The 27,868-nt window shown below is 41.8% G+C and overlaps 1 protein-coding gene and 2 long non-coding RNA genes across 3 annotated transcripts; 1 reads left to right on the top strand and 2 right to left on the bottom strand.

The window, feature by feature from the left end:
- Positions 1–5,837: 5,837 nt before the first annotated feature.
- Positions 5,838–7,791, bottom strand: Kcna3 (potassium voltage-gated channel subfamily A member 3). The gene has a single exon (NM_019270.4). The coding sequence runs from the start codon at positions 7,535–7,537 to the stop codon at positions 5,960–5,962; it is 1,578 nt and encodes a 525-aa protein (NP_062143.3). The 5' UTR covers positions 7,538–7,791; the 3' UTR covers positions 5,838–5,959.
- A 1,310-nt stretch (positions 7,792–9,101) lies between these two features.
- Positions 9,102–14,921, bottom strand: LOC108350087 (uncharacterized). The gene is made up of 3 exons (XR_001836867.3): positions 14,741–14,921; positions 10,880–10,987; positions 9,102–9,337 (listed from the first exon to the last, which is right to left on the bottom strand). It is a non-coding gene; the product is annotated as an uncharacterized LOC108350087 (long non-coding RNA).
- LOC120100910 (uncharacterized) lies at positions 9,331–13,971 on the top strand. The gene is made up of 3 exons (XR_005501198.2): positions 9,331–11,522; positions 11,759–11,845; positions 12,913–13,971. It is a non-coding gene; the product is annotated as an uncharacterized LOC120100910 (long non-coding RNA).
- Positions 14,922–27,868: the final 12,947 nt, after the last annotated feature.

Below are 27,868 nucleotides of genomic sequence, written 5' to 3'. Positions count from 1 at the left end.
CCACACAGCGAAAAACGATGCATGATAAGAAAATCCATATCTTCCCCCAATAAATACGCATTGAGAACAAATGTTATTTCAGGTACTATTCCAGGTCATGACCTCAAGGAAGGAAAGAGAAAATAATTAATAAATCTAATAAATAAAATATATACTATGTTGGAAGGAATACTGAATAAAGAACAAAGGACATGTCATGGGACTGCAATGGTAAGTAGACTGGTTAGGCAAATCTGTCACGAGAAGGTAACACATCAAGAAGGTGCTGGACTAAGTCATATGGACCTGGCTTGAATGCTCAAGCTTACTATGCAGTGGGAGCAGCCACCACAAAACCCTGCAAGGTGGAGATGACTTCTACATTTTAAAAAGAGAAAGAAGAGCACCATAAATTTCTTAGTAAAAGTTTGTGGGGGATCTCAACAGGAATTCCCAAGAGTCTTTGTACTGTGACAGTTCCAGCTTTGGAGCCTTTTGGAAAAAGAAATGCATGCCCTACTTCTATGCTTCTTCCATAAATGAAGGCAAGGCCCCACTGTCTGCTGTGTCTGAACATTCCTTGGATATGCTGAAACACCGTTTATGGCTTACTCGACGGCTATATTACTACTGAGCAGAACCTCCGATGTTTTTTCTTTTTTCTTTTTTTTTCTTTTTTTCGGAGCTGGGGACCGAACCCAGGGCCTTGCGGTTGCTAGGCAAGCGCTCTACCACTGAGCCAAATCCCCAACCCACTCCGATGTTTTCAGAGCACAGTTCCCATCCTCTTAGATTATGATAACAATAACTCAAGGAAGTGCTGGAACCTCTTCTCCAGGTCTCCATGAAATGCATGTGATGGCTGACGGTACAAATTCTGAAGTGCAAGGAAAATGCGTCTGATGGAGAGGTAAGAGGAAGAAGGAAGGAGGAAGAGGGAGGGAGGGAGAACATTCCTTTGTAAATGTATTTTCTTTGCAGTTTGGAAGACAAAATTAGACCATAGAACCATTAAAAACCAAGACAAACAGTCATAAAGCTTCTAACAAGTTGAAATCATAGGACTGTATTTGCAATTTGAGAATGAATTTATGATGAATACTATTATCAAATGCCACACAACCCTGGCCATTTTCTGGCAGGAAGTTACAGTTTTTGTTAAATACAGTTTGGGCTTTGTATAGCTTTCCCTTCCTTTAAAAAAAAAACTCCCTCTAATTTATATTTCCTCAAAGATAAATACACTCATAAAAAAACCCAAATGAATAAACACACACACACACACACACACACACACACACACACACACACACACACACACACACCTCAGCGAAACATAGAAAATCCTACAAAGCAGTAATTCTATATTCCTTAGTTGAAAGGGAGCATTACCAAACAGAAAGGAAAAAGAAATCCCACCATAAGACTCAGTCCCTAAATAGCTTCTTCCAGGCCTAGAACTTCTCACCTCTGTCTTAGTGTTTCCGTAAGCCTTCAGACCGGGGGCACATGCTTCCCTGCATTTCTTAGCTGGAGGGGTTATCACTTCTATTTACAGCTGAGAGGTGGAAAGGGCTGGAAATTGCTGCAGAGATGTTGAAAATTTAAATGTGAAGAAGAAATAGTCATGGCTCTCAGAGGAGTAAGCACTTCACATATATGTGCTGTAGTTATATGCTGTGTACAAAGCTGTTGCTTGCGTGTGTTACACGACAAACATGTAAATAAGTTTTATCTAAAGCACAAACTTAAATTTCTGTCCCAGTGCGTGTTCGTCAATCCTGACATTCTGTTTAGAAGCTTAGAAATAACACTTTCTTTTCCATGTAGGTGTCTATGGTTTTTTTTTTTTTTGCCATATTTGAATTTGGCATAACGTGAGTTTAAAACACCATACAAGAAAAAGAAACCATGAACGCTAACTTGTATGGCTGTGGGGCACAACCACCTTCCAAGGGTGCTGAGGAACTGCATCCATCCAGGCACATAACTCACAAGGATCTCATTTCAACACTCAAGACGTTCTGCTAAGTTCAACAGTGAAGCCTGTCGCTGGCAAAGCTAATTGTCACTGGCAAATGTAGACTCATTAGCATCTTATTCTAAGCCCAAATCACTATCCATGGTCATGTTATAAAAGATTTAGGATTTATGTCCTAATGGTTTTTGGTCTGTCTCTTAATGACAAATGGAGAGACTAGGTGAGCCGCCAGTGCCACAAGTTGGAGTGACCTTCGAGAATTTCCTGCTTTCTCTCCTGGTGTAAGCAATTCTTACTTTCTTGCAGGAGTTAAAATGTTTACATTGCTTTCTGGCATGGTTCCTCAGTAATGTAAGTGAAGTAACAGAAAATGAAAAGTGTAACAATTTACATAATGCTCTTTATCACATGGCCAACTAAAACACATACAACCAGGAAATTAATATAAAAACAGAGAAATGCCCTTATCCTGGCAGGCATCTCTAATATGATTAATTATGCTCTCGAGGGTTAAATCCAGACACATCAATCACATGAGAAAAGAACCTTTGGTTATCAGGAAAGCCAATCTCTGTCTAGTAAGTAATTTAGCTTTAATTCTCCTGGTTATACACACTTTATTATTAAGAAAGGGTTACTTTTCAGTGAGCTGAAGAGAATAGGTTTCTATGCATTAATTAGTAACATGGACCAAAGTTAAATTTAAAAGCATATGGGATTTATTTTGTCTTTCAAGACACCCAGCAAAACTAGCATGGTTTTCGAGTCATAATGACCTAACATTTAGTTGTGGCTAGGTGTCTTACTAGCTTGAAGTCATAGGGAATCATTTTAACCTCTGTCATCTAGTTTTCATCCTCTTTAAAATAAAGTTAATGGCACTTACCTTATAGAACTGACAAGTGTCCAGGACACTGTTGCTCCTTAATAAATGCTAATTGTGTTATTACAGAAAGGAAATAGGAAAACATTGCTGATTGCTTGTTCATAAAGCTTTGTATTAATTATTCAATGTTAAATAAGTAGTGACCACAAGTAATCTCTTAATTTGATGAATATCATGAACTTTTTTAATACAACAAATGTGTGGAGTACTATTTATTACTTTTATACTACTAAAAAGAAAATAAGGAACAGAGAAGTTATGTAATGTTCTCAAGGTCATTTAGCAGAAACAGGAGCCAGACCTTGCTGTATGACTGCAGAAGAGCTTCCTTCAGCCACTTCAGTAAAAGCCTGAAATACTAATGTAAGGTGGCAGCATTCACCTGACACAAGGCACCACTTTCTGAACCTAAAACATCAAGCATCCCTACATCGAAACACAAAACCTATAACCTTTAAGGAGTTTCCAATATGGCGACTGGAAGCAATTACATCACCTGAAAGCTATGACTCAAAACCTGAGCTATTTCTCTGGTTAAGAAAACAGAGGGTCTCCTTCAAACTCCTCTTATTTAAGAAGCATAAAATATACGGTCTAACTTTACTTATTTACTGAATTAATCAAGGTGTTTGCATTTCTACGTGGGAATAAAATTGTTATCTTTATGTTAAGGTCTTTTATGTAATTGCTAGAATGTGTTTAACATCAAAAGGGGTCATGAAAGAGCGGTCTCTCTACCAAGAATATCAACTGTTAGATCAAAATGCAGATCCACGTTCAAAGGTCAAACAAGCAAAGGGAAGTAGGTAAAAATCCTATTTAGACACAAAGAACAAACAGCAGTTAGGTAGACATAAATTGTTGCCTCTATCTTTGTGTGTGTGTGTGTGTGTGTGTGTGTGTTTCCTCTATCTTTCCTGTTATAGTTTCCATTAATATTTTCTACTCTTTCAAATGCATGAATACATTATTAGGTAGGATTATAAGAGATTACCTGAAATGATTTTATGAGCTTTAAAAATGAGGTTACAGTCATGTACTCTACAGGGACAGACTATATGTCATCGAACTCCAAAAGCAGTTGTGCATAATTCACACAACGCACATAAGCAAAGAAACTATGTTGAAATAAAATGCTCATCATATTTCAATTTTAAGCTGTTGCTTCAAGAATGATACCACTAAGTAATTATGTAAATTAAACTGGGCTTCTAACCTAGCAGTTGTAGGACTTGCCTTTTACTCATTTGAAAGGGGGAAACAAATTGTTCAGAAGCCAAGAGGGTTGGTCGAAGCAATGGAGTACTTTTCAGGTCAGCTTGGGTAAAGGCTGTTCAGAAGGGAATTTTTCTGTACCCCTTTGCCCTAAACAACAAAAACCAAAAGATAACCAGAAACATGGGGAAAATGGGAAGAATTTCTTAATCTTTCTAAAGGCAAGTGGCATTAATAAACACTGTCTGCTTTGCAAATATAAACCTAGTTGTGAACAGAAATGCTCCCTACTCTTAGGGAACACACAGCACAGTGCTCACCTGATTCTCACTCTCAGCTGGCAGCGTTCAGCATGTGGCTGAAATTCGCAGGCGTTCGTTCAAGTCTGATCATTTCCTGGTGGTCCTCTTCACTGACTCTAATCCACTCATTAAATTGTGCATCCCTCATATGTTTGAGGTTGATTTTGCTTTTCCAGTGCTGTGAACGGTGACAGTCCTGTTGTAGGATCTGGATGCTTTTCTTTTTCCCTTTTTCTTTTTAATTGAGGAAATCTGAAGGTATCGTGTAAGACTTCGGGTACACTGACTCTCACTTGCTTATGTACAGACCATGTTTATATTGCTGTTTTCATTTCATCTGTTGACTTGTCATTTCTTAGTGAAAGAACTGTACAGAAGCATCTTTAAAAATTGTTACCAAACAGCTGACATAATTTAATTCAGATCATGCCTTACATGTAACATTTCAAAGACGACAGTTTCCTTTCTGATCCAGTCGTTATGGGATAACATCAATGATTTATATAAAATGTAAAAAAGCATTTTGTGATTCATTTCACCTCTATATAGTCTTTCACTTAATTTGTGCGCTTTATTCAAATAGTGTTTTTTCTTATGAAGTCGTGTAAGTAGGAACCATCTGGAAAGGTTACTGTAGAAACGGCACGGCCTGGGGTGGGGGTGGGGCTAGAGAGCAAAAGATGCCATGACAACCTTTTTCGGGTTTCCCAGGAAACACGGGTTGCTATGGGAACTGCATCAGTCAGGTCCGAATTAGTAACTTCCGCTGGAAGGGGTGTCTGCCACTTTAATCTTCCTGTGATACTGCAGAAGCTTATCTCTCAGATGCATCAGGAATTTCTGTTGTTTCTCCTGGCAGCACTGAAAATGAGTTTCTAGACTTTCGTAGATATTGACTTGGGCATGAACTCACAACTTCATTGGAATCTGTGTCTAATGTTTTCAAAATGCTTTGCAAACTCCGAAGAGTTAATAGTCAGATCAGGACATTTGGGGCATTTCCCTTTTGGTTCAAAGTTATTGTGAACCTGAAATTCTTAGAGGGGAGATTCATACTGAAAGGCCAGTCCAAAAAAAAAATTATAGAGGGTTTACACGTCAACACTCTAGTTAGACTTTCCACCCACACATCCAGAGGTTAAGTAGTTACACTTAGTCAGGAAATAATGCTGAAAAGTCCACCGAACAGGAGCATCATTTAAGTTCTGCCTCCTTTACTTAGTAAAGAAACAACTATCTTTTGATTTTTGAGGTCACACAGTTACTCTGACTCTATAGTTTCATTTCCTCTCAGGATGTAGCTTTAGGGCTTGCACAAGAAACCAAGCTTAATGTAAGTTTGTTGTTCACAAAATTAAGAAACAGGGAGAGAGAGAGGGAGAGAGAAAAAGAGCTGAGAGAATGCAGCCCACTTGCAAAACCAGGCACCTGTTTCAGTATGAAGCAATAGGGAGAGGGAGAATGAAGTGTGCTTTTCCACTTCTTCATGTACTTTCCTTGATGAATGGTCTGGAAATGTATAAATCAAGGGCATACACAGACCAAGGGGGCATGTTCCACACAATACTGGGCACAGAATGGCAATCGTATCATCTATTAGACATCAGTGAATATCTTTTTGATGTTGACACAGGAGTTGGGATTATTGTTGGTGGTGCAAGTGGCAGTGGAGTTGCCCGTTTTGAAGGGGGTCTGGGGGAAGGCGCTGTGGTTCATACCCCCCTCTTCGATCACCATATACTCCGACTTACTCAGAGTGGAGTTACTCCGGGCTTTTCGGAGCTCCTCTGCTGAAGAGGAGAGGTGCTGGCAGCTTCCCACGTGCATGTACTGGGCTTGCTCTTCCCCTTCTGTCTCCCGGTGGTAGAAGTAATTGAAGTTGGAAACAATCACAGGAACCGGCAATGCAATGGTCAAGACACCTGCGATGGCACAAAGAGAGCCCACAATCTTGCCTCCTATGGTCACTGGGTGCATATCACCATAACCGACAGTTGTCATGGTTACCACGGCCCACCAGAAGGCATCCGGGATACTGTTAAAACCCGAAGAAGGGTCGTCTGCCTCAGCAAAGTAGACTGCACTGGAGAAAAGGATGACCCCAATGAAAAGGAAGAAAATGAGCAGCCCCAGCTCTCGCATGGAAGCCTTCAGTGTCTGTCCCAGGATCTGCAGCCCCTTAGAATGGCGGGAGAGCTTGAAGATGCGGAAGACCCTTACTAGGCGGATGACCCTCAGGATGGCCAGTGACATAGCCTGCTGCCCATTACCCTGTCGCTCAGCCAGCTCAGTGCCCAGAGTAATAAAATAAGGGATGATGGCTACAATGTCTATCAGGTTCATGATATTTCTGGAGAAGGTGGCTTTACTGGGGCAAGCAAAGAATCGCACCAGCAGCTCAAAGGAGAACCAGATGATGCACAGGGTCTCCACTACGAAGAAGGGGTCCGAGAAGCTGGAGGCTCCAGAGGAGGCCCCCGACGTGCTGTTGTTGGCAGCCTCAAACACGTCCTGCGACGGAGAGGCGGGATAGTCCTTCTCGTCGCGAAACTCGGGTAGTGTCTCCAAGCAGAAGATGACAATGGAGATGAGAATGACCAGCACTGACACGATGGCAATGCCCCGGGCCGGCCCGGAGCTCTCGGGGTATTCGAAGAGCAGCCACACCTGGCGCTGGAAGTCACGGCGGGGCAGAGGTCGCTCCTCCTCCCGCAGGAAGCCCTCGTCCTCACGGAACTTCTCCATAGCCTCCTCACCCAGTTGGTAGAAGCGGATCTCCTCGGAGAAGATGTCGATGGGCACGTTGACCGGCCGGCGGATGCGGCCCCCGGACTGGTAGTAGTAGAGGATGGCGTCGAAGCTGGGTCTGTTGCGGTCGAAGAAGTACTCATTGCGGAGCGGGTCGAAGTATCGCATGCGCCGCTTGGGGTCGCCTAGCAGCGTCTCAGGGAACTGGCAGAGGGTCTTGAGCTGTGTCTCGAAGCGCAGCCCGGAGATGTTGATGACCACGCGCTCCCCGCAGCAATCCTGCTCGCCCGCGGCGGGCAGCGCGGGCGGCAGCGGTTCGTAGCGGTCGCAGCCGCCGCCACTGACACAGCCTCCCTGAGGCGGGTCCCCGCCGCCGCCTCCCGCCGCTTCTGGCTCCAGCAGGTGGTCCCCGGGCACCACGGTCATGTCTGGCGGCAGCTCGGCGTAGCCTGGGCTCTGCAGGATGCGCGCGCCGCCGCCCGCGGGGTCCAGCGCAGGGTGGGCGCGGTGGCGGGCGGAGGGCTGCGGCGGCCGAGCGCGGGAGGCGGCGATGCTCTCCTTCCCTGCTGGCGGTGGCCAGCTCCGAGTCGCTCCTCCTGGAGCTCCCCGCCCCACCACCGCCTCTGCCCCACGAGCCCGGCCCCGCCGCCTGTTGCTGCGGCTGCCGCGAGGCTCTGTCAGGGCTGGCGCGGCCCGCCCGGCTGCACCGTCCAGACGCCTCCTCCTCCCTCCTCCGCACCCCTCCCCGCGAGGCGCGCGCCCGCCTCTCTGCCGCCGCCCCCGGGTTTCCCGCCCACTGCGCGCGCGCGCTCCGCTTTCCGCTTGCCACCCCTGTTCCTCGCCCTTCTTTTGTCACTGGGTCGCCTTCGACTTGCACCCCACTACCCAGACCCCGCGGAACCCCTACCCTGCCAGACTGGCCTTGGAGGAACCCGGCCGCCCGACCACGTTCCTGGGCTCTACTTGCTCGCCCCTGGTCAGCGCGCGTTCCCTTCCTGCGCGTGGTCGAGTCCTAATCTCAGGGCTATTAGAACCGCGCAAGGACCACACCTCAGCACTCGAAGGCCCTCCTGGTCCTTAACACTCTTTAATACTTTGTCTGGGCAGCAGGAAGGGCAAGTTCCACCAGAATAGGTAACAAAAGTCCTAAGCACGAGGGCCAGGGCTGGCTGAGCCTCCTGACCCTGAGTGTCTTGGGAGGAGGGGCTGCAAGCTAGGTTGTCTGTGCTAGTTCAGGATACTCTGGGCCCAGCATCCTGGGGTAGAAGAATGCTAGAACCTGGGTGTTGATGCTGTAAGGAAGCAGAACTGAGTTAATGGGTAACGTAGGGTCTAAAGTCTTCCCAGTAGCTTAAAAAGAGGGTCCTTAAAGGCATTCAGAGATCTCACTTTTATAATGCTAGCTCAGTGTGGGCAAGCATTATAAAATCAGGGCCAAGTTTCTGGTCAGGACAGTGGGAAAAATAAGGGGGGGGGGTGGTAACGAAAATTCACCACACCTTACTGTGTGATAAACAGGCCTGATACCTAGAGTTTACTTAATACCATGACACCTGTGTGGTAGGGAGCTTGAGGTGTGCTTTAGCTGATAATGTGGAAAAAGCCTTCATTTTGCAGATGGTGCCTCTCTTGCTTGATTTGGGCCTACAGAAAAACATTTACACCCCCTCCCCCAACTGTTTCTTCAAAGTGTACTGGTTGCTTTAAACATAATTTCTGTTCCCAAACATTTTAGCTACCCCAAGTATAAGTACCAGAGTTACAAAATTCTGTTGTTTTTCCCTTGAATCATTACTGTTGATTGCGAAAGAGGAACTATTGTCTAGACGTACACCACTCATTCTCCGAAGTGAGCTGAAAATTCAATTTGATGCAAGAGTGATTTGTTGTCATTCCTACCACCTCCCCCAACCACCAAACTCTATGGCAACGAGGGCTTGCCCAACTTCTACTGTCAGCAACTGTCAGAGCACCTTGGAAATCACGGGGACTCAGCATTTGTTTATTGTGTTGAATTCCGCAGCAAGAGATGCTTTGTATTTATTCCCGTCTGCTCCTGGGAGATACTTCTGAGTTCGGGACCCTATCGTGATCCCGGGATGAGGAGTGAGAGAAGCTAAGCCGGAAGTACAATCACCCTCAGGTTTCTATAGTCAACTCGTGGGGGTATAACAGGCACCAGGTTCTTTATCGTTCCTTCGTCTTTACAGCCGTCCGTGCTGGGCACTGCAGAGAGTACAGTCTATCGTCAGATTTAAACAAAACAAAACAAAACAAAACAAAAAGCAAACCTCGGCAACTGTATAAATCACTTATACATTTATAAAATTATACTTATACATTTATAAATCATTTATAAACTGTATAAACACACAATTTCAGAGCAATCTGTTGTGCGATGGTCGGCTCATTATTTTAACCAGTGATTAGGGGAGCAGTTGAGCAATATTTACATGTGTAAATCTAAGAATGAGAAAGACAGAGTTTTGCAAGGATAGCTCACTGAGAGGCAAAGACCCTATTTTTAAAGACAGAGTGTTTCGTGCACTTCTATATCTGACTGGGAAGGTGATTTATTCTGCCTTTTGCAGGAATTAATACTGAAATTAATATTAATCAAAGGCAGAGGAGATGAGAGCAGAGGATGGTCCTGTGATGGATGGTCACACGCTTCTCCTTGCCGTGAAGTGTCTCTCCTTCAGCATGCCTGTTCCCACCCCTTTCACAGATTTGCCTTGTCTGGAAGACCTTGATGGCGGCCTCATTAGGACACCCCTTATTCTGTAGTTGAGACCCAGAGAAGTTTAGCAGTTTGTTTAGCTCGCATAGTTGGTTAGTAACAGAGCTGGTCCTAAAATTTTGGATCATTTCCAAACCCAGTGTTTGCAGTATTATATTACACTGGGAAACACTCGTGCTGATCACTGTGAGCACTTGATAAATACTGGATTTGTAAGAGCAGCCTATTTGCCTCCGATTGCTGACTGTTCTCTTTCAAGTCATATTTATTTGAACTGAAAACTACTGCCTTTTGATGGCTACTCGGCTGCCTATAGGAAACGAGCTGGTGTGTGCGTTCCAGCCCTGTTGGACAGCTGAACCCATTGCAACAAATCAACGTCAAAAGTGGCACTTCAGGGGGAACACATACCATTTATTTAGTACCCCCAGGGGAGTAGCTCAAAGTGATTTGATGATGTCTCATTAATCCTCATGACACCCCTGTGAGATAATAATACTATTATTATAATGTTTAAGTGTAGAACTGTGTGGCAAAGCAAACAGCTTCTCAGAGCCTGTGCAGGACTGACTGCTTTGCATTTCTGTCCCCAATATTCAAGTCTAAGAAAAAACCATCAGGTTTGCGAGCAGCAAGTGAATCTTGGCATTTGGCCTTTCTGTTTGCTCTACATATAGATTTGGCTTCTGACTGACCATAGCAGGGATAGAAATAACTTTGCATTTGCTCACCAGATGGGAAGCAACATCTGGGAGAAGCTCTGAGATATCCGAGGATGTGAAAGGATTAGGAACTATCCTAACCCACATTTAAAGAGGAGAAGGAACACTTACCCACATACTAGGTATTGTGCCTTACGAACTTTAAATATAGATCTTGCCCTTATTGAGAATTCAGCTTATATAGAATTCAGAGGAAAGGCTACGTAAGTTTGTGCCTTTAGTTAACAATACAAGAATTCAACGCTTTTAGTTAACAACACAGGAAAGTATGTAAGTATGTAAGTAGTATGGAAGTAACAAGATAACCTGTAGCCACTGAAGCCAGGCAGGGCCATGGTGATCCTGAATCATATCAAGTTCATTTCTGTCTCGGTCTTCAGACTTTCTCTTCCATATCCCTCAAACGCTCTTCCTCTGGTTTTTAGAGAAACATTCATTAGATAACTAATGGTATCTAAAATTCTTCATGTGAAAAGTAAACAATGCCTTCCCTTACCATTCTTGTGTGATTTTAAATAAATACTCTTTCCCTCTCTTCCATCAGTGCTCTGTTATTCTGCTTCCCTATCTTCCTTGGATTGATTTACTGAAATTATATTTTGTGTATTCATTTACATACATATATAACAATGGATTTTATTATAATTTTATATAGTACATATTGTATTTTAAAAATCATAGTCACTCCACTTTCCCTGTCTTCCCACCCTCAAAAGATTCCCTTCCTCCTCTGTCTGGTCTCCTTTCTAGTTTTGTGGGTTTCTTTCCTCCTCTGTCTGTCTCTCTGTCTATCTGCCTTTCTTCCTCTCTGCCTCTCTACTTATCTTCTTCTTTCTGTCTCTCTGTGATTTTTATAGGGGATTGTGTACAAGATTATGGATTCTCCATCAGTGATGACACTACTGAAGACAAGGGTTCTTTCCCAGTGACCATTATCAGGGAGAGAGAGGTGAGACCTCATGAGCCTCCTACCCCAAGCTACCATTATCTTAGCTAAGGATCTAGCTAAGTCCTTGGGGGAATGGTAAGACCTTAGGATCCTACCCCATGGCAGGCTGTTGGCACGTCCAGTCTGTGAAGATATGTTTTGTGTTTATTGGTCATTTGCTTATTACAACTATCTTTTGCACAAAGACAGAAACTTCAAAGGCAGAGTTTTGAGTTTTCATTGTTTGTGTCTTTCAGATCTTGAACAGTTCTTGGCACATATCGAATGCTTAGTAGAAGAAAGAAGAGGTTAGGGGTGAGCACAGGAGGCATGCTGGCACAGGGGTGAGCCACTCTTGTTAGTATAGCAGACTTGTTTTGGAATGGCATCTGTTCAGTTCTGGAAATAGCTAGACCATGTAGATATGCAAGGATTCTTTGTTTTCCTTTTCATTCTACCTTCTTCTCATTTTCTCTACTTTTCCATTTCCCTACCACCCTGAATGAGTCTATCCTGAATGCCAGAAGTGTACTTCAGCCCCCAGACTTGATTTTCTTCCTGAAGATAAACCCAAACTTATTATTTATAGCTCCCAACTCATTATCGCTCCTCTCCAACTTGCTTCTCTTCCTGTTTCTCTTTCTCAGTTCTGGGATAGGTTGTCATCCCCACTTCCTTCAAAGGCTCCCGTGTCCAGTTTGTCAGCAAGTGCATTTCATGCCCTCCCCCACCCCCAAGTCGCTGTCAACTTCGTTTCATCTCTCCCTCTTCACTACCACTGCCCCATTTAGGCTGTGTTAATGGTTTCATAAAAGACTTCCGGTTTTCAGTTTCTTTCATGTATTTCGTTCTCCAGGATGTAGCAGAGTTATTTTTATAAACCTAGATTTGATCACATTGTTTTCAGCATTGCTGTGATGCCACCTGCTCTTGACCTATTCTAGCGGCAGCCTTGCACCCTGTGCTGACCTGAGTAGGCCACCCTGTGCTGACCTGAGCAGGCTCATGCTAGCTGCTTATGCTCTAGTTTGCTGGACACTCCTGCTTTTACCCTACTGGTGAATTAAATATTCTAATCCCTGCTTAAAAGTTACTTCTTTTGAGATCTTCACACTCCCTGTCTGTCAGTCACTATTACCCTTTAGAAAGTACTCGGGAAGGGAGCCGTTACACGGAGTAGGCACCAGCTATAATAGCCTGACACAGCCCTGCAAGGCAGTCAGTATTCCTACTATGCCATTTCACAGGTAGAGAAACTGAGCCCAGGGTGAGAGAGGCACTTGCATACTATCAAGTATTATAGTGACAAAACACAGGAAGGAAGATGGAAAGACAGCATTCACACCGAGAAGCCCACACCCTAAGCCATAGACGTCTGTGTGTTCACATTTATATTCCTACTCCATGCCAGGTTGCTACAGGACAAGTGCAGTTGAAGAAGTACAGCAGCAGAAAAATGATTATGAAGCACCAATTTAAACATGATAGATGATGATGAAGGAGTTACTGGATTTAACTTCACTGCAAAGAAGGACTCTGTGTGTACAGAGGAAGTCACTACAAAAATAGATGCAGCTCTGAGTTCTGACTTTGGCTAAGATGTCTCTTGAGTGTCCCTCAGAATGACCCAGCAGTCTGTATCCTCACACGGCAGGATGATTTTCAGAAAAACGTTTCTGTTCAGGGAAGATGAAAATCCTGTCAGCAAACATGCCAGCTTGAGAGGTAGGGTGACAGTATTAGACCAAGATTTTAAGTAAGCACACTGCTTTCTTCATGAGCCTCTGCACATGAAAGAAAATAAGCAGGCACAGGGACACCTGCATGGCCTTTTCTGATTCTGGCTAATTTATTGAAATGCAGGCACAGTCACCTCTAATCATAGATAAGGTGCAGTTAATGATGAGATAGGCTGTGACGGCTCCTGGTATGTAGCAATTATTCATTTGCAGATGTGAATCTTCTCAACGCTCAACACTGAGTAGAAACAATAGAATGGTTTCAAGAGCACCACTGAACATACATTTTTCTGGCAAGGGGAACATTAAAAACAGTACTACAATGCTGTCCCCAGGGTTTTTCTCCAAATGGATTTGACAAAGGATGTTTTAAAGATTTCTAGAGAATTCCTGTAATTTGTGTCCTCATGTGTCTCCTGTGAACTACTCTGTTGTAAGACCCTGGATGAGCTGCAATTTAGCTCTTTTATTTCAAGAGCTAAAAGGAATTATTTTAGTCATGTGATTGAGCTGACATTATTGTGAACTATTGAACATAAGTTAACATGAAATTGAAAAGCTTTTACAAACACTTCTGAGAACCTGTTGAAACATTATAAAGTCAAGGGCAAATTTGATTGAGGTTTTTTGTATTGCTAGTCTGGGAAAGCTGAAACCTATTTATTAAACTATACTAAATCGTATGGCATTATTACCTTTTCATTGGTTTTGCAATGGGGTTGACAAAGCAATTCAAGAATGGATCAGTAAGATAGCATTACAATTTTATTGCATTTTCAATGACATAACATTAATGAAATTGTAGAAAAGTCTATAATGAATTAATATTAACTTATGACAAAAATGAAAACAGCTCTTTGGGGACTTCATCATACCCAAGGTAACAACGCAATTAATATTGTTTGTTTATAAAATGGTTGCACATAAAGTAGAAGCATGTTATGGAGTTTCCTTCCAGACGCAGATGCAGCCTCTTCATTTCCAGATTAGGGGCACTCAGTTCTAAAGCTCATTCTAAGCAAACTTGTAGGACATTGTAAGAAAACTGGTTCCTTACTGCCATCCCTGGTTGTGGGTCTTGAATCTTCCTTGTTGCTCTAGGCCTGGAGAGTCGGAGGTGGACTCCCAACCATCTAAAAAACTTCAAGAGGTTCTGAACTCTTACTGTGCTCTGCACCAAACCAGAGCTGAACTACCACCTTGTTTTTGTTATTACTCCATTTTCTCTATGGAGACTGAAGCCTTATTTTGAACTCTACTTGCCTTGATTTCTTCCTTCCTTCCTTCCTTCCTTCCTTCCTTCCTTCCTTCCTTCCTTTCTTTCTTTCTTTCTTTCTTTCTTCTTTCTTCCTCTCTCTCTCTCTCTCTCTCTCTCTCTCTCTCTCTCTCTCTCTCTCCCCCCTTTTTTAGCATTTAGTAGGCTTCCCAGGGGCTGAACCCTTCCCCACATGACTTCTTTATTTACACTAGATGGGCCTCGGGGAGCTAAACAACTTCTACCATTGACTTAGCAGTGTTGCCTTTGCCACACTCATTCTCATGGGCTCCCATCATCCAATGGAGTGAAAGGCAGTCTTCCCAGGTAACATTACAGTTTCATTCTTCCTCTTGAGAATCTCTGTCTCAGGAAGCTGGCCCCCTCTTTGGGAACCTGTTCTCAAGCTGAGTTGCACCACATTCCATCATTCTCATCCTCCTTCTGTAGCCTTATTAGCCCCACAGAGTTCTAGAATGCCTCATGATTGAATCATGGAGGTTGTCAGGCAGAGCTGGAAGTGACGAACCACATTATAGCAAGATGTATTGCTTGCATACTTATTTAAACAAACCATATAATGAATTAACTGGCACATACATATCAGCTGTATAAATTATCACTGCAATTTTCTTTTTTCTTTTTAATTGTATATTTTACTTATTTACATTTTGAATGTTATTCCCTTTCCTTGTTTCCCCTCTGGAAACCCACTATCCCATCTCCCTTCCCCCTGCTTCTATAAGGGTGCTCCCCCACCGATCCACCCACCCACCTCCCCACACACTCCCACCTCCCCACTCTGGCTTTCCCCTTCACTGAGGCATTGAGCCTTCAGAGGACCAAAGGCCTCTCCTCTCAAGGCCATCCTCTGCTACATATTCAGTTGGAGCCATGGGTCCCTCTATGTATATTCTTTGGTTGGTGGTTTAGTCCTTGGGAGCTCCAGAGGGTCTGGTTGGTTGATATTGTTGTTCTTTCTATGGGGTTACAAACCCCTTCAGCTACTTCAGGCATTTCTCTAACTCTATTGGGGACCCCGTGCTCAGTCCAATGGTTGGCTGCAGCAGCATCCTCTGTATTTGCTATACTCTGGGAGAGCCTCGCACTTCTGAGAGGCTATATCCAGCTATATCAGGCTCCTGTCAGATTACTTCTTGGCATCAGCAATAGTGATTGGGTTTGGTGTCTGTATAGGGAATGGATCCCCAGGTAGGGCAGTCTCTGGATGGCCTTTCCTTCAGACTCTGCTCCACACTTTTTCTTAGTGTTTTCTCCCTTGAGTATTTTGTTCCTCTTTTTAAGAAGGACTGAAGCAGCCATGTTTTGGTATTCCTTTTTCTTGAGCTTCATGTGATCTGTGAATTGTATCTTGGGTATTCCAAACTTTTGGGCTAATATCCACCTATCAGTGAGTGCATACCATGTGTGTTCTTTTGTGACTGGGTTATCTCACTCAGGATGATATTTTCTAATTCTATCTATTTGCCTAGGAATTTCATGAAGTCATTATTTTTTAATAGCTGAGCAGTACTTCATTGTGTAAATGTACCACATTTTTTGTAGCCATTCCTCTGTTGAAGGGCATCTGGGTTCTTTCCAGCTTCTGGCTATTATAAATAAGGCTGCTATGAACATAGTGGAGCACGTGTCCTTGTTGTATGTTGGAGCATCTTTTGGGTATATGCCCAGGAATGGTATTGCAGGGTCTTCAGGTAGTACTATGTCCAATTTTCTGAGGAACCTCCAGACTGATTTCCAGAGTGGTTGTACCAGCTTGCAATCCTAGCAACAATGGAGGAGTGTTCCTCTTTCTCCACATCCTTGCCAGCATCTGCTGTTACCTGAGTTTTTGATCTTAGCCATTCTGACTGGTATGAGGTGGAATCTCAGGTTGTTTTGATTTGCATTTCCCTGATGACTAAGGATGTTGAACATTTCTTTAGGTGCTTCATGGCCATTCGGTATTCCTCAGTTGAGAATTCTTTGTTTAGCTCTGTACCCCATTTTAATATGGTTATTTGGTTCTCTGGAGTCTAACTTCTTGAGTTCTTTGTATATATTGGATATTAGTCCTCCATAAGATGTAGGATTGGTAAAGATGTTTTCCTAATTTGTTGGTTGCCATTTTGTCCTATTGACAGTGTCCTTTGCCTTACAAAAGCTTTGCAATTTTATGAGATCCCATTTGTTGATTGTTGATCGTAGAGCATAAGCCATTGGTGATCTGTTCAGGAAATTTTTCCCTGCCCATGTGTTCAAGGCACTTCCCCACTTTCTCTTCTATTAGTTTCAGTCTATCTGGTTTTATGTGGAGGTCCTTGATCCACTTGGACTTGAGCTTTTTACAGGGCAATACAAATGGATTGATTTGCACTTTTCTACATGTTGGCCTCTAGTTGAACCAGCAACATTTATTCAAAATGCTATCTTTTTTCCCACTCGATGGTTATTATGCAATTTTCAAGAAGCTGATGTAGTAATGTGGCAGGAAGAGGTAAAGCCTTGGACTCAAGTTACCTGGGATTAAAGTAACCTTGAGAAATCACTTTTACCATTCTCAGTTTCCATTTCTCGCCCCGAAAATGAAGGAAATATCTAAACCACATGCTACATGAAAACTCAGTTGCTTACCTTGTATCCAATGGATGCTCTGTAACTTCACTTGTTCATACATCTGTACAACATAAACATAATAGAAAGGTGACAGACATTGGGACTTTCACATTTCTGGTAGAAAAGACCTGTTGTCTTTTCCGGCTCTCAAAGTGTCGTTAGATCTCTCTTGCTTTTAGTTAACACAGTGTATAAAACATAACTTATAAAACAACCAAAAAGCATGCTGTATAACCAGCATTCACATATTCCTAGGGGGAACTGCCTTATCAGACTCTTCAAAGGTTAGTGCTTGGCAGTTAGTAGGTACTCAAAAATATTTGTTGAAGTAATTTTTGTTGTTTATATTTACCGTAAATAATTCAATTTATAGGCAGAGTGACTTGTCTCAAGATATTAAGTAACTCATATCCAAAGTTCTAAATTTACTTATTGACAGGGTATTACCCAAAGTTACTAATTTCTGGGTAAGTTACTCGACTTATGCCACAGTTTTCTTTGTAAGATTCTTGTGTTTCTCTATGATCCCTCCCTGCCTTTACTCCCTTTTCCACTTCTGCAATTCCTGTAAGTAGTTGTATGCTGAGGATCTGCTCTGTCTTGTCCTGTGCCTGCATGTCCTGGCCTCAGCTGCCCTGCCTAGACTTATCCTCTGACAGCCCACTATGCCTGCCTACCTTCCCTGGCCACATCTCTGGTCACTTTTGTTTTCTGATTTATCAGTGATACACTAATATAGTAATACACTTTCCTAGGCATACTTTCCTTTGAGGTCCACTAGCAAATCCTCTTGTACCTAAGCACTGTGAGAGGCCCTAAGGGTTGAAATGCTCTCTTAGAGGTTCTACAGGCTCCTTATGCTGGAATAACCATACCAGTGTTTCTGTTTTCAATCATCATGGTCCACACTTAACAAGATCAGTGCTATAAGGGATTTTGCCCATGGGCAGAGTACATGAACTGTGTCATAAATCCCAGCAAGATGTGGTGGTAAACTCTTGTAATCTCAGCGGTCTGGAAGGTGGGCAAGATCACAAATCTAAGACAACTTAAGGAGATGCTGTCTTAAAAACAGAAGAAGACTTTGAATAAAGGTCTGGGAGATAATGTAATGATAGAGTACTTGCTTGCATGGGTGAGGACCTTGATTCAATTCCCGGCTACTTCAAAACAAAACAAAGCCCGAAGCCCAAAACTAATCAAAACAAAACCTTAATTATGCTATGCTAATGTATGCCTAAGGTAAACATATGATTAGGGAAAAGAACAGGACAAAATGTGGTCAGTAACTGGAGCTGGAGAAACAAGATGTCCACAGGCTGAAGGAAGAATTAGATTCTTATCTACAACCTGTGCAAAAATCAACTCCAAATGGATTCCAGGCCTCAGTGCAAAACCTGAAATGCTGGAACTTGTACAAAAACATAAACATACTCTGCTAGATGTAAGCATAGGAAAGGACTGGGTCAACAATTGACACATTGTGTATACACACACACACACACACACACACACACACACGTGTGTGTGTGTGTATGAAGTCAAGAAAAGGAATGATCCAATTTAAAAATGGGCTAGGGATTTAAACAGAGAGTTCTTAAAAGAAAAAATAAGGATTTCGAAGAGATATCTTTAGAAGTGTCAACATCCTTAGCAAATAGAGAAATGCAAATTAAAAGCAGCTTGAGATGGTTAAGATAAAGAAAACAATTGATAGCAAATGCTTGTGGGGATATAAGGAAAGGGAATTCTCACTTAATGTTGGGACTGTAGGCATCATGGAAGTGACTATGGAGAACCCAAGAAGCTAAAAGTAGATCTCCCATATGATCTAGCTACATCAGTCCTTGACACCAATCCCTGCAACGGACTTGACATTCTATTCCTCAGATATTTGTGTAGTTATGTTCACTACTGCTCTATTCTCAACAGCTAGGATATGGAAATAACTTAAATGTCCTCAACTCATGAGTGGAAATGAGGCATAATAACATACACATTATAGATAGAAAAGTGAAATCATAAAATTTACAGGTAAAATGATGTAACTAGAATATATATTGAGTGAGGTAACCCAGACAAGAAAGACAAATGCTTCAGATTTTCTTTCATTTGTGAACCCTAGTTCTGAGTCTTTAGACGTGAATACATAACCTGGAGTAACTGTAGAAATCAACAAAGTAAAAACAGACTACAGGGCAGGAAGTAGGGGGAGCTCTAGAGAGGATGATAGTGTTATGAAGGGGAAATGGAAAAAATGGAGGGAGGGTTTATCTGGGGAGAACAATACAAGGGAGAGGGAAGGAGAAGGGCTAAGACACACTAAGATTGATTGAAAAAGTCCCAGGGAAAGACAATATTTACTTAAAATGTATGATATGTGTGATGCCACTTTTGCTGATGATGCATTCCCCCCAAGAGCCATAGATTATCTAACAAAATTCTAGTGCCAGGCATGGGAAATCTGCACCAACTCATTGGTCAGAAGGGTGCAAGAGATTCCAAAAAGAATACAGGCTATTGCCATTGCTGTCATGGCCTCCTAGGACCTGAAAGTAAGACTCCATTGCTGAAGACACCTCACACTTTGGACATAAGACTTGGAGATGTTAGGCAGAAACTGACCAAGAAGCTTTCTTCCCTGAGGACCAGCTCTATTGATGTCCTAATGTGCTGTAAAAACTACAGAGGGGAAAAACAATGGTTTACATAGCTGTGATGCTTATGAGTCCTAACAATGACCAGCACAGGAAAATATACACAAGGATGAAATAGTGGCACTTATATCTTAGGCATAGCCAACAGCCATCTTATTGAAGTCTGCTCAGTAGGAGGGAATTCCTGAATAGTACTGTAAATTGGGCTAAGTACCCATAGCTACTGAGGTTATAAGCTATAGGAGAACCACTATTGCCACTTTCTTAAACCAGTATGCATTTTAAATACCCATCCTTATATCCACAAATAAGTCATCCAAGAAACGTCTTTTTGCAGCAGGTGGAGAGCATTATAGAAAAACCCCACAGGTGGTCAAAACACAAAGGTCAGACTGTGGGCTTCCCATCACCAATTGACAAACATACAACACAACATCTAAGTCTCACAGGACATTGTCTAGGGTGATGGTATAAAAGCCAGAAGACTTGGATTTCTGAGGTAAGATGATATCCTTTATAGACGCCCATGAAATAGTTTTAATTGAAAAAATTGGTTTTATACAATATGTTCTGATCTCTCCTAACTCCTCCCATAACCTTCCCACATCCCAACCTACCCCTTGCTTTCTCTCTCTCTTTAAAAAGCAAACAACCCCTCAAACAAACAAACTCACATACAACCCCTACACAACCATAAAACAAAACCAGGCTACTCTTTGTTGCCTGCATTGGCAGTTGCTGTCTAAATCTCTCCGTCCCCCAAACCACTTTGCATTGCTTTGGTGAAGCCAGCCTACCTTGATTTCTACGCTGTGCTAATCCCAGTGTGGATATAAGTGGATGTTCTCACACTGTGGATGTGTCTGTTTTTCTTATTACGCTATCATGCTGGGGAGAGGGCTCCCTGGTTGAACTCTAGCAGGACTCAGATTTTGGAACCAGTATAGGAACATTGCCTGCTTGACCCTAGTAGAACAAAATTGGCAAATCTAAGAGAGATTTAATCCTTAAATGTCAGTGTGTAAGAGCTAAATGAGCTGAACGTGCTGAGATGATGCAGGTCATTAATGGGTGTAGGTGCCTTCTGTGACCTCATAGTACTGGCTGCACAGTTTGGGAAGATAATATATCTGTAAGTACTCCTCACATCCCACTTTAAAGTTGATTTCTAAATAAATGGGCTGAAACTCAATTTACCCTCAGTACTGAAGCATTCTGGGCCTACCTTAGTTTGAGGAAATAGAGTCAAAGGTGCCAACTAAAAAGCATATTCTAGATGCTTGCATTAAAATATGTAAACCGAGAGTACTTTAAGTGCATCTGAGTACTTTGGTATTTCATAAAGAGCCCAATACCATTATCAAGCCTGGATACTGAGAAACTAATAAGTAAACAGCTTACTCTCTCTTTATAAAGATGTGTGCTCGAGCCAGAGGAAATATCAAGGATGGCTAGGTTATTGGGAATGCTCCTATCACTGAGTTTACTGAATCCATATAATTCCATATAATTAAGGATGTAAAAGAGAAACACATGCCATATAGAGTCCTGTAAGTGGAGTCTCCTGATATTATTTTGCTAGGAAAATAAACATGGTCATAGAAAATTGTTTGCATGAACATGGAATATAGTGCATTTATTTTGCCTGATTTCTTTTCTTCTATTCACTTGAGAGATGATCTCCTGGTTCAATAAAGCATTACATTTGGAAAACCCTGAGATAGTTTGTATTTATAAATCTCTCCAGTTAGGTTATGTGGACAGAGCCGGGTTTCTTGTGACTGCTTTCCTCAGTGGCTTGTTTGGAGTTTTCTCCATAGTGAGAATTTCTCCGTATATATTAATTGTACGATTGATGGATTATTCACCTTCTTGATTAACCAAGGCAGCCACCTGAGTGGCTGATTTTTTTTTTTTGATGTCCGAATAGAGCCTGACTATGTTCTGCAACTATTTATATGGTTTTATCCCATTTCTACATATTCATTCTCTATTATGTCCCAGATCTCTGATATTTCTAAAACAGCATATAACATGCAAAGTTATGCTTCTTTTATGTTTGAACAGAACTGTTAGTATATGTTCCAACACAAAGGTACCATAAAGACAAATGGAGTGTATTTCTAGTCATCTTCCCACAGCTCTCTTCGAAGCTTGAGGCATTTGCTAATTGACACACCTATGGAAACTTATTTGTCTAAGGCAGCAAAATCCACAAAAGCCCTGTGTAGTGTACAGCAGAGGCAGGCAAGGTCTCATCTGCTAAACATCAATTATTTGGAACCAGAGAAGCATCTTCAGTCCCAGTCAGTCCAATTTCTGTCAAGTAACCAAGAAGATGAATGTATCATTCTTCGAGGACAGAAGACATATTGGGAATTGGCTAATTTAATTTGAAATATGAAATGTATCTAATTGATTTGCAATACTGTCTCTGATGTACGGCATAGGAAATGCAAGATTCAGAGGTTTGTGGGCCCGTGACACACAATATGGAAATATTATCTAACACTCTTTCTGAGGGAACAAGAAGAAATAGGAGAAATAGGAAGGCGGGTGTTGCATGACTTCGAAACTCCTGGGGGCTGCTTTACCTCATCCACCCTCTGGGGACGGATAGCACAGAAACCTGTAGTGAGGAAGCTTTGTTCTTAGCCATGACATTAATGAGTGTGTGTATTGCCCAACCCTGGTCGAAGACTCTCACACAGTGAAGAACATGACTTAGATTCGAATGTGAATGGGCCAAAGAGGCTGCCCTCTGGCAGGAGATAAAAATGTTCCTTTATCCAGCCTATCTTTATTTGGCTAATGAAGTAATATTACCGAGAGGTGATTTCTTTTATTCTTGTGGTCTAGCTTAGATAATGTTTTTTTCTGTTTCTAGGATGGCAATAAACTTCAGACATGGGACTCCCATTGATATTTTAATAATCCTGATCACTGACACGGTTTAAGATTCACTATTGTCAAAGTTTTGCATGCTGTTTTAAAGATGCACCAGAGATTTAACAATCCTCAGTAAATACCGCCGTTTCATATGAGCATAGATCTGGACAGCCTGAAAGTATTAAGACAATGATTGCTAAGAATAGCAACATCCACAATAAACCTGTTCAACTACTGAAAATTGCTATGTTTATCCAATATGTTTTCTCAAATGTTGCCTCCCGTTCCAAAAACAGACTATTGGAGAGTTCTGTTTTGAAGAAAGGACATCAAAAATAATTTTGGCTAGATGAGGGCCAATGTATATGTCTATTATCTATCTACAAAGTGCTAAGTATGGTATATTTAAATAATGTGGAGTGTGTGGGTAATAAATTTCAAAAGGTAAATTAACACTATAAACGGAATAATAAAAACATTACTATCATCTTTATGTGCATGTGTGTGCTCTATATGTCATGTCTGAATGTATGCATATTTGCATATATGTGCACAAGTGTGAGTGTATTTATCTGTGCATGCAAGTGCATGTCTGGGGTGGATCCTAGGAGTCTTGGATTACTCTCCGCCTTATATATTGAGGCAGGGTCTTTCCCTTGAAGCTATAGGTCACCCTTATGGTTACTCTCAGCCATCTTGTTCTGAGGGCACCCAATCTCCTTCCTCAGAACAGTGGCATGGCAGGTGGGTCTTGACATCCTTTGGGCACTTATGGGCATTCTGGAGATCCAAACACTTGCTGCTTGCATGGCAAGGGCTTTACCCACTGAGCAATCTTCTCTAGGCCTATAAATAAATTATTAAGCAAAGTATGGATTAGTTAAGATGCAATGCTTATTACTTCTATTGAAAACTGAGAAACTAGCAAAAAGTAGCACAACCTGGCAATTGTAAGTACTTTTACATTCATGAATTATAATCATGGCTTTTATGAATATTTATTTTTTATTTAAGTTACAAAATAGCCTAGGAACTGGGAAACTGACCTTTGGAGTAAGGCCAGTTTAGTGAAATTCTTAGTTATTTAATGTGTATAAGTTGAGATAGGATAATACACCAACTACTAATATACTTCATACAATACTGGTTTATAACTGCCTGTGTATACACAAATGACTGTATGTCCACATAGCACACATGAGCAAAAATATTTATCATGTAATGTATATATGATATTCTGATATATTCTTTGATAAAGATGATTACTAGTAATATCAGTGATGATTACATTGTTTTGATTCTCAAATCATTCTAATGTTTGTGTCTTGTTGTCCAGATATATTCATAGTTTTTATTTGCTACAAACTTTTTCTAATGATCTGTTAGCATCTGATGGATCCCAAAGCATCAGTTTGATGCTCTTTAGTTTATGTTGGCTCCCTTCCCTCTGCCAGAATCCCACAGTTGCTTCTCTGCATCTAAGTGGTATCTCAGTTCTGGAGAGCTTAGTATGATAATGAGTTTTAACCTCAGTTTGCATGTACTCAGCAAGCTCCTCTTGTTAATTTCTATAACATTCTCCAGCCATCTTTTATGACAGCATTATTAATTCATCCTCAAATAGGCAAATTTACCAGTTGGCAAGTATTATTCTACTTATATATTGTGTTTTTAAAAATCAAAATTCACCAGGTAATTTAAAAATCTTTGTCTCAAAAGTTTTTAACATGCTAACTTTTATTCTAAATTACTTTTCATCATAAAATATACTGAAGCTATAAAAAATTTTTAAAAATTGTTAATTACCACGATACACTCTTAAATTTCTCTAAGTAGTATGATTTGCTTAAAACAAAAAGTTCAAGCTTTCATATTCATAGGTTTGCCTAACACAGCCGAGTTAAATATGTGCCTCTTTTAGTAAATGCCTCTTTAGTCCTTGCTTCTGTTTTGTTTATTCTGTAAATAAGTTAACTTTAATTCCAAGCTGCTGTAGTATGAAATCTGTGCAAAGCGTGTGCAGATAAATTCTAGAGGTGACTTAAAGACATAAGAAGAACTCTGCACTCTTAGGTGTAAAGACACACGTTTGAATTCTAGGTCTCTGTGTTCTTAAATTTCTCTGAACCCCAATCTTCTGATTTATGATAGGGGATGACAATGAACAGTTTAAATTGGATTAAATCTGGATTAAGTAAGATATTATGGATCTCTCACAGCACTTGATATACATTTAATCTGACATGCTCTAAACATGTCATCTAGTTTTGTTGGGAGTCAGATGTTGGTGTTAGCGTTTCTTCTCACTTGAATGGATGAACTGGTCACTGGACAGAAGCAGTTATGCATCAATATTTGGCTTTGAGTCCATTTAATTCAATTGAAGTCTATGAATAAGTGCCTACCCAGCACTTTGCTCACCTCCCCTTATACTGGTCTGGGCTACTTTCCTGGCAGCATCCTTGTCTGCTGAGTATCCTGGATCTGCTGAGCCAAACATGTTCCTTCACAGCGAATTCTCTCTGGTTTGAAGATCCATGGAAAGGGTAGAACAGGGGCAAGCACTTCATCCCACCTGAGAGTACCTCCCTACAGGGTGCCGGCTGCTGACAGGCATCCCATCCAGAGAAGAACAAGGAAGGAGATTTGATACTTTAGATTGTTTTGAACACTGAGAGTTCCATCACAGTGAACCAAATGGCTGAGGCTCAGCTGATCTATTCCCATCACTTGTGAAATAAAGGCAACATTTGCCTGGCTTTGTTTCGCCCTTGGTTCCTTGGTTAGCTCACGGCCTGTTTTTTTTTTTTTTTTTTTAATACACATGACAATATGAAAAGGGGAAGCAGAGGAAAAACTAGAGGGGACTGGGGAATGTCCAGTGCTGGATAGAGGGAGCAAAAAAAATTTTTAAAAGATTGATTCATTGCTGGAGACCTGGATCGACAAGCGTGAGCCACGGTTGAGGCTCCTAGTGGCAGTTGCTGCCAGTTTAACAAAAGAGCAGTGCTTCGGGAGCCAGATTTGGAGAACAGATTTTGTGAAGACTCCAGGATTCTGCTGCTTCCCAGGACTTGGTTCTAATTTTGTATTAGGCTGTCCTCCCTGCTCCCACCTCTCACACATTCATTCTATTTGGGGGCTTATTGTGGAGGAAGCCAGCTAATGCCACATTCAGAAAGAGAGAGAGAGAGAGAAGTCCAAGTATATTTTCCTTTGTTATTGAAACAGGAAAACAAACGCCAAATGATCTGGGTTTTATAAGTATGTTTACAGCCGTCCCAGCCACTGACAGAGCCCAGCAGTACACTCATCTCTGCTTACCAGGAGAAGACCCTTCATTCTTTCCCCTTCGCTTGTGAAATTAAATATCTGTGCAGCTCAGCTCATTTTCTTCCTCTGGAGGCTTCACTCTGATCAGTCCTCACCTTCTCATATGTGTGTGTGTGTATACATATTTATCTCACATATATGTATATCTACATATGATATATATGCAGCACACACACACACACACACACACACACACACACACACACACACCCCTCTTTCCATGAGTAGGCTCCTTCACTGAGATTGTTACGACTGAGAACAGAATCAAAAGTGAGCATGAAAGATGTCATGTGGCAGGTCTGCTCCACTCTGATGTGTTACAGGAGGCAAAAGGTTGATCACACAGGACCGTAGGTTGATTCACCCTATGCACATCTCTGTATGCTCTGTTTCTAAGAATGTGCACTAGATTAGTCTTCTAGGATCTCCCACCTGCCCAAGGGGTTACCTTTGTCTATTCATCCCAGATATGGCAGGAACAACATCCCCAAGTAATTATTTTACCCACGCCTAGCTTGGTGAACCAATGAATTTATCAGAATCACTTGCAGAAATGTGGGGAGCACTCAAAAGCTACATTACTGAAGAAAAGACCCCTCACCTTAGCATGGTTAATGATTTCCCTATAGCTATCTTCAACTGACCTTCCACCATCTATACACTCTAGCCTCTACTTAGACTATGGGGCAGCTGGGGCAGAATTACATACAGCTGGGAGGTGGGGGGGATGGCAAGAGAGATGGCCACAGGAGAGTGGCTAGGATCTCAGGTGAGGATTAGGATTAGGTAACCTTTTCCATCATCTCTTTCCGTTTGGGACTAACAGACCAGGTCTTGTTTGGGGTCTTATGCAAGGCATCTCAGCTGCTAATTGTTATACTCAGTGGACAGGGTTCCCCAACACTGCCTTGGGTTGGATAAAGTAGTCTTAATTCCACGACATGACCTTGTGTTCTCATGGGCAAAGGCAGTGAGATTATATCCCCAGTGTTGGCTACTGCCTGAGATCACATCTGCAGACCATCTTATCAGTCTGTTACCTGGATAAGTCTGCTCTGTGGCGCACAAGCAATGCGTGGGGCTTTGCTCTACTTTGAGAATTGCATCTAACATCTTCATTTTGAAATTCCCTTCTTTTCAAGAGTCCAGACACCAGTTTTTCTGATTAAGTCACAATCCAGGGATTTAGCCTCAATTTCTCTCTGCGTATATTTCTGAAACTACAAGTATTTTAGCTTGGGACTGGAACTGTGGCTGGGTAGTAGGGTTTGACTGAGACTTTCCCATTTTCAGTCTAGTTCAGCTGGTTCTGATGAAGCTGAAGATTCTGAAATCATGTCTCACTCTCCAAATTGATGTCATAGTTGGCAGCCCTTACAGAAGCAGTATGGATGTACAGTTCACATAGCATTCTCAGGAACCTTAGGGTACTTATAGAACAAAACAGAGAAGAAAAGGTTTCTGGAGAGGTGAGATTTCTTTTTTTCCAATAATAGATCATAAGACATACATTAACAGTGTTTCCCCAGCTCATACACTGCTTTGAAAAGTAAATATTAACATACGGCTCATTGGAAAGTCCACTAGGACATTGACCTGTACATTTTGTTTATATGGTATCTGAAAACAGCTGGGCTAGAGTTGTATTGAAGAGAAAGCTCTGAGTAAAGTAATACTACAGTCACAACAGTAATTGTTCTGTAAGAGCTTGATAATAGCTCATTTTATTCAGGTGGGGAACTGAGCCTTAGGACTCATGGGAATGTGAAGATAGAATGAATAATCTATAGACAGGCCTGTAAACCAGTTGCTGATTAAGGAAGAAAATAGATAAACAAATGACACTGTTTCAAGCAAGCCTGCGAATTCTTTAGGGTA

This window comes from Rattus norvegicus, chromosome 2 (genome assembly GCF_036323735.1).
Source record: "Rattus norvegicus strain BN/NHsdMcwi chromosome 2, GRCr8, whole genome shotgun sequence".
Lineage (NCBI taxonomy): Eukaryota > Metazoa > Chordata > Mammalia > Rodentia > Muridae > Rattus > Rattus norvegicus.
The sequence above is the reverse complement of the archived record's forward strand: the minus strand, read 5'-3'. Positions and strand labels throughout refer to the sequence as shown.

Coding starts and splice junctions, on each gene's coding strand:
- Kcna3 (NM_019270.4), bottom strand. CDS start 7,537: ATGACCGTGGTGCCCGGGGACCACCTGCTGGAGCCAGAAGCGGCGGGA.